This window comes from Phalacrocorax carbo, chromosome 3 (assembly GCF_963921805.1).
Source record: "Phalacrocorax carbo chromosome 3, bPhaCar2.1, whole genome shotgun sequence".
Classification (NCBI taxonomy): domain Eukaryota; kingdom Metazoa; phylum Chordata; class Aves; order Suliformes; family Phalacrocoracidae; genus Phalacrocorax; species Phalacrocorax carbo.
The window spans coordinates 23,726,919-23,740,271 of NC_087515.1; the positions used below are offsets into that span (position 1 = coordinate 23,726,919).

At 38.0% G+C, this 13,353-nt stretch overlaps 1 protein-coding gene across 4 annotated transcripts in view; it reads right to left on the reverse strand.

Annotated features, from left to right (window-relative positions):
• BICRAL (BICRA like chromatin remodeling complex associated protein) overlaps nt 1-13,353 on the reverse strand; it is a 44,747-nt gene that overhangs the window by 7,105 nt on the left and 24,289 nt on the right. For all 4 annotated transcript variants that reach the window (XM_064446141.1, XM_064446137.1, XM_064446139.1 and 1 more), the window contains exons 2-7: nt 12,815-12,863; nt 10,056-10,104; nt 9,906-9,974; nt 4,034-5,734; nt 2,119-2,218; nt 1,114-1,211 (exon numbers count right to left, since the gene is read on the reverse strand). In XM_064446141.1, the coding sequence (XP_064302211.1) occupies nt 1,114-1,211; nt 2,119-2,218; nt 4,034-5,734; nt 9,906-9,974; nt 10,056-10,104; nt 12,815-12,858 (2,061 nt within the window). In that variant the 5' untranslated portion in view covers nt 12,859-12,863. The remainder of the gene's footprint in view (nt 1-1,113; nt 1,212-2,118; nt 2,219-4,033; nt 5,735-9,905; nt 9,975-10,055; nt 10,105-12,814; nt 12,864-13,353) is intronic.

A 13,353-nucleotide genomic window follows, 5' to 3' on the forward strand; every position in this document is an offset into this window, starting at 1 on the left:
TACTTGTGATTTTAAAAAAAGATCTTTTCAACTACAACATGGTTAGAAGGAACAAAAAAGCATGTGGTACAGAGCATCCTTCTTAGCCAAGTAGGAGCAGCATGAAGCAGGCGTGCTGTAACGGTACTTCCTAGCCAAAAAATCTCTAGCTTCAGATCATAAAAAGTATTCAGTGCCACAGGAGAATGAACATCTGACCAACAATTACAAAACCAGGCTAAACTCAGAACTGAGCATTACTTTGGGTATCTTCTGCTCTGCCTGTACATCAGTAAGACCAGGAAAACATTCATGTTGTACTACATTGACAAATACATTTACAGCAAGGAACAAAAATTCTAAATCAGATCCTCCCCCGTTTTCTTCTGTGATTGTGTAGTTTGGTTCCATCCACAACAAAGCCCACACTTTCAAGCCTACTTCAAACCCTCGCTTCTCGCCCTCAGATACTCAAGTCCATGAATGTAATAATTGTCTTCCCCCTCCAGAAGTTCTTGTATTCCCCCTCCAAAAAAGCTGGCCTCCCCTTCCAGTCTCAAACCCTGGACTTAGCGTTAAATTTTTGTACACAGTTGCCATACATAGGAGAACTTTTGGTGGGTTTAAGAAAAGAAAAAAAAAAAAAAAAACAAAAAACAAACAAAAAAAAAAACCAAAAAAAAACCACACAACAAACCCACACACACTGGGGAAAGACGACAATGCAGTAAAGAATAAAACAAAGACCAGATGGAATTCTTCCGGTACTTCTCACGAACTATCCCCTCCCAATCAGGCAGAGAATAGCTGAGTTTGTAGGAAGTAATGATAAGAGTAGGTCTAACTTATGTCCAGCTCAATGAAGAGCTGCTACATCATATGAAATTATCTTCAGGGAACAGTACAGTCAAACTCCACTTACTGAATGAAATCTCAAAACAGCATTCAGAATTCCAATTTGCAAACTATTCAATGTTTATTATGTCAAGGTAGAATCTGCCAAGGTCAAGTGAATTCATATACTCTAAAACGCACCTGCAAGGACTCCTAGATTATTAACACAGAGTTGAACCTTCCATAACTTCACTAGAATTTTAAGGGAAAAGGAGACCTATAAATAAAAGTATTCTTTACCTGTATATTCTGTTGAACTGATGATGATCCTATTACTTTTTCTTGTGGCTGTGCAGTTCCTAGAGATTGCTGTACCATTTTTCCTCCAGAGTCCTGTCCTATAAAAAATACATTAAAAAGACTGTCATCCTAAGCAAGAACAAAATAATGTCATGTACCTATCCTGATCATTTTAGTTGAGTTTTTAGCTTTTAGGAGAAACATACATATCTCATATACTTACAAGCATTAGTGCAACTACCCTGTGGAGAAACTGGCTCATAAAACTGAAACCGGACTGATATTTTGTACTGCAAACTACAAAAATCCTCAGATATAAATAATCTCCTACCATAGTACTGCAATATAAGCAGAAACTCAAGTACCGTAAGTATAGTGTCCCAACAATTTACTGAAAGTCACACAGTACATTTTATCAAGCTTTTCAATACTGACCCTCCCTCAAGCATATAAACCCAAGTTTTCTAGAGCTCCTGAAATACTTAAGACAGCAGGCATCATAGGTTTCTTCCCCTACATTTTATATACAGGCAGACTTCCTTCAATTACCTTGCTCAGGAATTCACACAGCACCTTATCAGCCATGCTACACTACAACCCCTACAAATAAGAACTCCCCCCGCCCCCCTGAAAAAAACATAGAAAAACCAGAATTTTTAGCCGATGTCATATTTTGAAAATTACTTATTTCTGTTTTCCTAAGCTGAAAAAAAGGTAAGAAAAATGACAGAAGGTACAATTTTGGATTTTATAGAGGGAAAAAATAATGGCTTATTGTGGAGATTCAACTTTTCACTCTACAAAATGAAATGCTGTGGTTGGGAAAAATAAAAGCGCACATTCAATACTGAAAAATTTAGTTTGCAATCTTCTAAAAACAAAATTCTGATAAACTTAGGACCCTATCAGTATGAGCCATCAATGCAAGTCTGACACATCGAAGAACCACCAATTTCTGTTGCTGGAGAAAATCAAGAAAATGATTTTAAGAAGACCTTAGTTGACCTGATAGTGTGTTGCTCAGAAGACTTGTTAGCTGAGGCTGTCTCAAATTATCCTGTGTCTTCGATGCAGAAACTGGTGACGTCTGGTTCATAGCTTTTTTCTGTGCCACATACATTAAAAAAACAAAAACAAAAACCACCACAGAGTCAAATATTTACTGAACTTAGTGAAAGCTGTAACAAAGAGAAAAAAAAAAAAAGGCAACTAAAACTCATGCTACATTAAAATTCAGCTCTACACATCCTCCTTCAACCTCCAACTCAGAAGTGGTGAAATTTCAGACATCTCAATTCCTCTTAAGTTCAAGAATTTTATAAAAGTAAATCAGAGAGGAACAGAAATTACACTACCCGCTCAAACATACACCAGTTACATTCTAGAAGAACCATGATCTACCACTACAAGTGGCTCTTACAAAACTCAGCTTTTGAGAGTCTCAAAACTGCAACATGACTAAAGAAGCTGTCCCCACAACAGTGGAACAAACTGTCCAGTGTTTAGTGACTAAATGGTACATGGTTTACCATACAATACTTAAAATGCAAGTATAAACAAACAAAAGATTCTAGTAAACAGCAGAATTTGTCCTCTGTAGTTCCCATTTTCAGCTTTGAAATTTCAGCACAAAACCAAAATGATCTTTTACAGCAATGAGAAATATTATGCTTTTATAACTGCTGAAACTCACTGACCCAGCACATATCCTACAAATAGGAAAATGTAGACACGTGAAGAGACGGTCAGGCACGCTTCAAATTACTCATCTGCAAACAAAATGTTACAACCTGTGCCAGTAGTTTTGGCAAAGACTAAAAATGTGGTTCTACATGTTTGCCCTTATTTTCTGAATACATGTTATTTTCTAAGATGCATTATTTCATTGCCCATTTTGGTCTCGTTTGAAAAAAATCCATTAGACCTCTGGGAAAGGAGAAAGATCTAAGCTAATTAGCGCAAACACATTCTGAGACAGTTGCTATCAGTATTTTGTAATGACCAAGGGAAAAAAAAACAAAAGCAAAAAACGACGGAAGTGGAATAATAGCTTGTTGCTAATTGTGTGACAAGTCACTGAGCTGTGGCAGAGTTTGGAAGTTCACTTCTGCAAGCAAACTTGAGTTGAATATATCCTGCTGCTACATCAACTGGACAAAAAGAAGACCAGTTCTCACCTTAAAAGTAAATTCAGAAATTATTTTTTAATTATTACTAAGTAGACCTCTTCTTAGAGAAAATATTTTTTAGATGTTATGCTTTTACAAACAGCTTTAAAAGGTATTTTCTTATAAGGATTCTAAGAAACACCTCTTGCCTTGTCTTTGCTTCAAATCTGAAAGCTTCTAACTGCTTCAGACACACAAAACGACAGTGGAAAATGCTAAACAGGTTAAGTTTTAACAGACTGATTTTGTATGGCAAATAATAAAGAGAAACCCAAGAAACCTTTTCATCTCTAATTTGAGTAAGTCAAACCTTGAAAATGCATGCATAGGTTTTAGTGAGGTCAAAAGACTTGTAAATGTTAAGAATGTACCTGAGCCTTTACATCTAGCTCTACGGTAAGATTTTCAGGAGAGCCCACGGTTGTATGGGCTTACAACAACCATTACTTTAAATGGGAGCAGAAATACATCAGTGCTAAGCAATTCTGAAAATATTACTATAAGTCACCAAAAAATCTTCTGAATTAATGAAAGTGACGGACTCATTCACTCGGCAAAAGACCTTGGAAAATACCGAGTGAAATGATGTCCCTGAGTTACAGTAATTTTCAGCAGTTCCACAGTATTTGTAACAAAACAAGCCAGCAAAATTAACGTCCTCTGTATTAACACCAACTTCTGTACTTTGCTAACCAGATTTCAGCATAGCTTAGAAGCACTACTTTGGCTACATTCTCAAGCAGCTTTCATACCTGACCAAAGGTGAACTGTTGTTGTGTTACTCCAACTGACGTGTGACTAAAGGTGCTGATAGATTTGGAAGAGGATGCTGGAAGACGATGTGATGCACTGACAGGAACTTGAGTTCTGTTCTGCGTGAGCTGATCTCCAGTAAAGTTTCCTCCTGATGCAGCAGACTGAACTGATGGTCCCAAGCTAGGATGTACTGAACCAGAAGAACTTGCGACAGCAAATCGATTAGAAGCTGATGTATTTGAGACTGTAGACTGCCCAGGTGACATTGCAGTAAAACTTGATCTACCTTGAGGAACATTAGCTTGACTGGGTGACAAATGCAACACCGTGGGTGATGCCTGCTGCAGTGGCACCTGTCCACCAACAATTTGTGAAGTTCCATGATTTACTATAACTTGGTTTCCAGGAGCCGTGAATGTCTGGCCCGAAACAAGCTGAACAGCTGTGTTCTGATTATTTAGCATCTGTCCTGAATACGACTGGTTGGATCTCAGCATGTTTGTAGAGTTCCTGTTGAGCATCACATGCTCAGCAGACACCTGGCTAGGAACCAGCTGGGAAGGCTGAGTCTGAAGAAGTTGTCCATTTATGGCCTGGACATGATGAACTGAATTAGAATTAACAGACAAACTTGTAGGTATGAGAAACTGGTTTTGAGGTGCATGAGGCTGTCCCATAGGAGAATGGATAACAATACTACCTCCAGCATTGCTAACTGTCTGAGGTGCAACTGATTTTCTCGTATTTTGTTGATTAACAATATTAACAGACATATGAGGACCAACCACTGAACTCTGAGGTGAGTTTGCAGAAGCAAACGGAATCCCTTGCTGTACATGATGTTGCTGTATTCCCAAGCTGTTCACATTGTAAGCAGGCTGCTGACCCATCTGGATAGGCTTTGGTTGGATATTAATAGGAACTTTGTTAGAGTTTGGTGCCAAACCCCTTTGAATGATGATATTATGGACAGGCAATGACGTCTGAAAATTTGTGCTGTTAAACGGAACGGTTACAGGTTGTGCTACTGGACTTGAATTTGAGTTACCAAACAGTGAGTTACCATTTGGAGTTTGTCTATGAACCAAGAGGCCACTACTCATGTTTGCAGGTGTTTGTTGACCATTGCCTTTCAGTATTATCTGAGATCCATCAAGGTTATTAATGGTCATCATGGAAGGCTGATTACTAAATGAACCAATTAGCTGTATCTGCCCAGAACCACTAATCTGGCTGCTATTAGACAAATGCTGGCTGGGAACACTAATTCCGACGTGTTGCATAAAGCCATGTTGCACACCGACTGTATTGCTTGCAAAAGATGCTCCAACAGGTTGCTGTACCACTTGAGTAACTCCTATAGGTTGCAACGTCTGACCTGAGTAATTAGAAACATTAGAAGCCTGAGTAAAGGATGCTGATGAAGAAGGATGAAGCTGAGCTTGTGCAAACTGTTGGCTAGAACCTACACTGGCATCCAAATATGCCTCTTCCGCCAAAGTCTGTTCAGTAATATTGGCCTCCTGCAAGGACTTCTGAAGAATATCAAAAGGCTGATCCTCCGTAAGATCAGGTAAAGGAGAAGATACAAGTTCATCTTCAAGAAACTGAAGGCTACTGGACAGCTGCAGTCCATCACTAGGCCCCTCTCCAAGCTGACCGCTTACGCCTTTCACAGACGACTTGGGATCAGTGTTCTGAAATGCAAAACAAGACATCAATCATTTTCAGACATTCCAAACTCTACCTTGTTTCCCCATTAGGCTTTTTTCCACGCAAGCAAATTTTCTTTACGAAGTTGTATTCTTTACATAGTATCTATAAAAGATGACATACATCCTATACAGTGGGCGAGCATAAACGTGTGCGTCACATCCCACTCGTGCCCTCATAACAGACTGCTGGAGACACTACTCTCCTTTCACTTCTCAAATCTCCCAATTCTACAGCACTCAGCTCTGCAGCTGCACTGTTTCAAGAGGATGTGACATGCTCTTGAAGTACCACTTTCCCTTCCTCAAGCTGAGCACCGTATGGACAAAAGGATAGAAGAAAGGAGGAGTGAAAAGACCTCCACTGTAACTTGTTTTGGGGCAAAGTTTCAGTAGGAACAGTAGTGGCAGGCAAAAGGCAGGAGAAAGCTGATCTTTCATTGACCTCCTCTATCAAATGAGACTCATCTCCAAAATCCTACCAATATTTCTACAGTCACACAGTGCAAACTAGTGACCATTTCATAACGTTAAGGAATTACACTAATTCATTGATTAGAAAAATTTCAGAAACAAAGCAGTAAGAAAAACAATGCTACAGACATTGTATTTTGTGCTAGTAAAAAGATTACAGAGAACATAAACGCTGGAACTACAGCAAACATTAAGTGGCACCTTGAATGAAAAAATCCTTCAAATCTAGATCCATAAATACTGTCATAAGGAAAATCAGAACCACCTACTTCGCTCTGCCCTACTGTCAACAAATTTTCCTAAAACAAAACTATGCCCTAGACAAGACAAGTATCAGGTTTCTACAGGTGGAATTATGAATTTTAAATGCACACCTGCAATAGTTTTAAGCTAGCCAGAGTACACCTTTCTAAACTGCAAAATCGTATCTCAACTATTCAAAGACAATATCCAGTTTCTTTTTAGGTCAGGAAAAATGCAAAATGTGGGTGTGAAATTATCAGTCACCTTCACACTCTGAGCCTTCACTCCTTGAAGGTCATAGACACTCATTTTCACCTCATATAAACAGTGTGAAGATGCTGCAAGGCATTAATTATCACTTGCAATAGCGCCCCCACCCTAACTTCAGCTCCCCAAGCTATTTGTTCAGAATTTTACCCCAATCTGTTTCTGAATCAGCCTGTGTAGTTTATGAAACCTCAGTCATGTTTTAAAATATTAAGAGATTGTTCTTAAAAGTCAGTAAAATATTTTCAAAATACAATTATAATTTTACAATAAACTATTTTACATTTCATGTTACAGAAGGAACTGAAGTAGTATTTAAATGTCTTTATGTCTGCATCTCATGAACACCTAGAATTACAAATCAGGTTCCCAACTGTACCTAGCTACCGTCAGGCAGAGCAAAAAGGAGTCACTAACTAGCGCGTTATTAGGACTCGTAACCATCAGGTTCTCGTGGAGAATTCTCCACTGCATCTCTAACTTGTCTCCAGTGACAATGACAATCTGAAATCTTTCACAACTGTGTAACTTAGAGGGCACCAGTTAATGCTGTTCCAGTTAGTACTAACAATACAACTATTACTACTAATAGCCATAGTAATAGCAATCAAGATTAATAGCTTGAAACTCTCCCACTGGAATGAAGAATCCCAGGTTTCATTCCCTGCTCCCAGGACCATTTACCATCCAAAAACAATTTTATGTGCATAAACTGGAGGCAGGGACCTTACAAGTTAACATCTGAAAAACTGCTGCCCAGATTCAGAACAGCCACACAGAACACCATATTAATTTCAACATGAAGTTAGTGCCTCTGCAACTTCATGGATCTGCTTAACAAGAGTCTTATTCTCGCTGGCTCCATGAATATTCTGCTGTCTTAAGCTGTTCTACTATAGTATAACAGGAAGGTGGAAGCAGTCACTGAGTACAACCCAGGTAAAAGGGCAATGGCTAAGGAACCCTCTCACGAGGGTTATAACAGAGACTTAAAACTGCCCAAGGAAAGCAACCTGGAATCAGCAGAGGTGGTATGCAATCATTCAGCTGGGGGGAAGAAGGGGAGGGTAGAGCAGACACTGCTTTCTCGTCCTTCAGTCAGCAGGAACTTAATATTGTTTGTGTTAGGTGCTGGCTAAGCATGCTTACCTGCTGACGCTCTGAACCCTTGACACTGAGTTTGTAAACTCTGCCACTGAAAGGCATGAGATGGGCATCAATGCACTCAATCCTGCTTCATGGTAGCAATTATGAATACATACGAAGACAGAACTTTCAGCATCTACAAATATTTTAATGGCAAAAAACTCAGAAGCCTTTAACTTTTCAGGTATCTTTCATTATAAGCAGGGACTGCGAAACCATCTATTTATATTTTTATTTTAGATACCCCTTGCTCCTTCACAATGCACTCTAGGAATCTGTCTTTGCCATCAAGTCATTCTTCACTTAGCTCAGCACAGGGCTTTCACACGAGGGAGGGAAGAGAAGATGGCATTGGTATTCATTATGAAGATACAAAAGGATGAGAACAGAGCATGAGACAAACAAGTGCTGGAGAACGAAAATACAGTAGGCCATCCCAGGAACACACACTAGGAATCCCTGCTCCTCTATCACTTCCCTTCTAGATTACCTACCCCTCCCCCCAATCTCATACACCAGAAAGCTCTTCTGGCTTTCACAAAAATATTTTTGTTTCCCCCAACTGCTACCCGCTATGCAGCAATCCCACCTTGCCCAGAATCTCCCATTCCCTCTCAAAATTACTCCAAAAACTCACTTTTTGAAAATACAACAGAAATACACCCCTGGCTCCTGCCCACCTACTCATGCTTATCAGAAGAATCTCCACAAAGAACAACTAGGAAGTCCAGGCTAAGACAAATGCATGTCATATATCACACTTTTCCCCCCATAACCTCATTTTTCTTAGGATGAGTCCTCAAAACCCACCTCTGCCATACTGCATGCAGGAAGCTGCTGTCTGGTAACAGCTAGCCTGGTACCAAGTCGAAACGACTGCTCCTGATTAGCTGAAAATTGGGCACACCCTATTCTTGTTGGTTCCCCATTCCCCCACCATTATCTCAACCAGCTGATCTGGAGAAAGAACTCTCTCTCAACATATGTTTCTTCTACAATAATAATATTGAAAGGGGGAGGACAGGGCAAGCACTTTACACCACACTACTGTGGCTAAAGAAAAGTCACTAGTTCTCTACACATAAAGTTTTCAGGATTTATTTATGCCAATTATTTAGGTTCCCTACACACCTACCAGCATATCCATCTATCTGTTAGGAACGTGGGACAAATGAGTCAAGACAACAGTACAACAAGAATTCTCAAGGAAATAACTAAGCAAATTTACTAAGCAAATAACTGAATTGTGGGATGAAGAATTCAGTTTCTTTAAAAAATACACCAATGAAATCAAAGAAATGTGGGTCAGAAGGAAGGGATCTCTGGAAGTCGTCTAGTCCAACCTTCTACTCAAAGCAGGACTATTGCCAGCACTAGAGCAGATCAGCCTTGGCTTTATCTCCAAGGATTGGGATTCCACAACCTCGCTGGGTACAACTTGGTCCAGTGCTGCAATACACTCCTGGCGAAGAAAGAGTACTCACGACTGCTTGCAACACCTAATGAATTTAGAGTGCCTTCCCTAACACTGAAGTCACAGGAAGGAAACATCCCAAGCTAGCTATTCAGCCTGAAGAACAGAAAACCTTTATTCATTCTTTTAAAAAAGCCTGTTAGCTCAGCTTCTACTTAGCATTAAGGGAAAAAAACTTCTTAATACACAAGAAATGCAGACCTTGAAAGTTAGTCATTCATACATTCGAGCACTACTACATCAACAATCACATCTAAAGTTACAAGTCCTGGAGTTACACAGGAGAGTATTTTCACTCCTCAGAATGTTGGTTTACATGTTTACAAAACACAGCTCAACAGTGCAGTATCTTTTGCTGAATTCCCCACTGAAAACCCAATGAAATACTTAAAATACTAACAGCATAAAGTGGCTCTATGTTAACATTCAAAATTTTCATACGAAAAACATCAAAACCCACATCTACTTCATTCAGTTTTATAAAAACCAAGTAAAGCCACAACAGAAGCATGCAACCTCAATACAAATATAATTTATCTCCTGACCACTTACATTGGAGTTGGCGAAAATTGAATTTGAGTTGGCTACAGAATATTCTGCATTAGTCAAGTCTTCATTGCTCTGGTAAAAGACAAAAATCACGTTTAGAAATAAGACACTTAATGAAGCTTATGTATGTCAATACATAGGAATGCTACTTACAGATTTACTACTAGGTCCATGTAGAAAATAATTCAGCGCCTGTGGGTCCCTTAAGGGGGGGGGAAAAAGAGAAGTTACCACTTTTAGGAAGCTCTTTCTGCTAATGTAGCTAATTTAACTAAGCCAGATAACTGTATTCATATAAATCAGGTTTATAGTAAAAACACACTTTCCCTGACTGTAATACAAAACTGAAAGCTTATACCATCTGAGGATCTGTGTTTCTGTATCAGCACAATTTTCAGATGTTGATCGTATTTGCTGTCATTGTAACCAAGGCAATTCAAGCGATAAACTATGTTAATCACAAAATTTAATTGCATTCTACTTTACTTCCCTCTATGAGGGTTTACTCATTATCTTAACACACACAGTATAGCAGCACATAGTACAAAACCTAAGGAAAATACTACCTCCGAATAACATGAGAACTACAACAGGTACCATCTTTTCCACATAAGTGAACTATAATGCCTGTTAGCTGGTGTTGAAGTCAATAGGGTATTTACAAACCTGAATCTTTAACATGTTTTCTGCCACCCTTAATGTAAGTTAACAAAAACTTATGCTTGCCAGAGTAGTAGTCCTTCACTTGGGAAAAAAAAGCAGCACCTTTTCCAAGTGAAATAACCATAAAATAACTAAATATTATTAAATACAATTTCACTGTATTCTATTAACTTAGTAGTATCCCTGAATAAAACCCCAAATAAAAATGTGGTCTAACAGAACAAGTGATAGAAAGTCAAACAAATCAAAAATACATTAATGTAACTGCACATACAAACCACATAAAAAACATTTAAAAGGTTGTGTTACATGAGATTGTTTTAATACAACAATTACACAGCATTTCCCAACATGCCCATTAGCATGAAGAGTAAAATGACATGGAGTTTTTTGATTTATGACATCTTTATTGATTAACAGATAATAATAAAACATGTTGGAGAAGCAGGAGATTCTCATGTAAAAAACGATTAATTCAAAACATCTCTCCTTCTGTCTCGATCATCCTACAAAATAAAGAGGGAACAAGTTAAAGATCTATCAGGTTTACTACTAGTCTTTTAAAAGCACAAATATACCGCTATTCCTCTTTTTTTTATTTAAAAAACAAACTGCATTTATGGTTTTACAAAAGACGTGTTAGGAGTTAAGGAGAAGAGAACTCATGATCTCATACAGGGCTCTATCATGCTTATGCGTGTTATTGATAAGTAACCAGGCTGTTTAATACTAATTACGCTCACTGGCATGAATGAAAACTGCAGTTTTCATTAAAACTGCAATTAAAAATGAAGACCACCTCATCACCTTAAATATTGTCTTTAGTAAGGAAGGAATTTTAGAAGGTACTTACCAAAATCAAAGAGCAGATGAAAAAAAAATGCCGTTTTTCATTCTTCTAGACGCTTAAGACAGTAATTGCTGCCAGCAGCGAGAACAACTCTGTAATTTTTCACACAAATACTCATCTGTATAGAGAGCACTTCATTTTCTGGACCACCTGTGAACTTGTGCCAGGATCCTCAGGATTCATGCTCATGACAGAGCACTCAATTCTCCCATGCAGTCAATTATCATCTTTACGTTTCAAACAGGATGTGTTTTCATACGGCTACAACCAGTAATCTTGCACAGTACACTTCACGGAACAAACTGAGCCATTACTGGCAATGCTTTTGCTACAGCATCCACAGAGTAACCCTGAAATTACAGCAGCCACTGCGCTGATATTTTGGTTTTTCTGAAGTTAAAGCTCTCACTGGTTTTGCTGGAAGCTTTGGGTGCATAAGAAAGGTAAAAGGCCTATTTATTTACTGCATTTAAGACAGTAAAAAATTCTTCTATGAAGCAGAGACTAACCTTTAGTAGCTGCTATGCTAATTTCTGGTAGAGTTTGAACAAAGTATCATTTATGAAATGTTTGATTTTGTTCTTGTGTTTTAAATGCATTATAGTATATTATCTATTCTTGAATACTTACGTGAATATTAGCCAAAGGAAGGTAACTTGTCACATACATAATCCACAAAAACCTTGCTCATGCTTCAGCTACCCTAATTATTTTTTGAGATTCCCATATGGCATTATAATCCTAAAAAAAATTCTGTTATGGAAATAGTGGGGGGAAAAAAAAAAACAAAACACAAAAAACCCCACTATTTTAAATCCCCGATTTTATTAAAATCAAGTGTCTGAGCAAAACGCTGATAAATTCTTGTTTGTCGTGAATACTTAACAGTTCTGCACAGCAATTAAATTTTTCTAATATTTTTTTGCCAATGTATGTTATTAGTATAAATTATTTGTAATTAAGAAAATAATTTTACTTTTCCCTTTAGAATACAAGCATAGTCTTAACAAAGTGTCTAGCTCCACTACTCAAAAAATTGAATTTTTTTTAAATCCAATAAAAGAGTGATTTGCAATGGAGTCTGTAATGACATCCCTAGTAGTGTGCTTCAACACTGACCTGCTATTACCACTAGCTGAGAAGAGAATCCAAACCCCATGCACTCACTCCTTTGCCTCTCTTGAGGAGAATGCCAGCAAGTGGACTGTCAGCTACCATACACTGCTACTGAAAGCTGTGAAACACACATCTCCACATGGAGGAAGCAAAGCATAGCTACCCATTTCAATTGCAAGTCATCTAGTCTTGAGACAATGCTGAGATAGAAACACCTGCTAGAAGATGATTGCAAAATTCTTTTCCCTGACTTTTCTGAAAGAATTGCTTAAGGAAAACTTACCCAATAAGATCAAGGAGACAGGATTCATCATCGTCATCATCCATGACAACTAGAAAAAAAAGGGAGAGGATGGGTATTTGATACATACCCAACAAAAGACTTCTTTCAACATATAACCAATTTAGAATATACCAATATGTTTATTAAACAATTTATTAAGTTATCAGATGCCTACTATTGGCAAAGTTCTTAAATAAACCTCCACCTTCTACAGAGGTCCATTGATTTATCTCAAAATCAAACTCAGTTACATGCAATGATATACATTATAACCGAATATAATTTATAACCGAATTGATTAAATGGAGCTTCTGAGACTTAAAAAAAAAAAAAAAGCAGTAAAAAAAAAATCAAAAAAATCAACACTGAATGCAATGTCAAGACTCCAATTAAAATGCTTCTATAGGAATTTATTCCCAACTAATGCCAGTGAGGGAATTGAACGCTACTGAACACTACAGAACCTACAAAGACTGTTACAAATTAGTGGCTGTAACACTGCCCAGCCAAAAAGGTGAACAAATATAGGTCAGTATCAT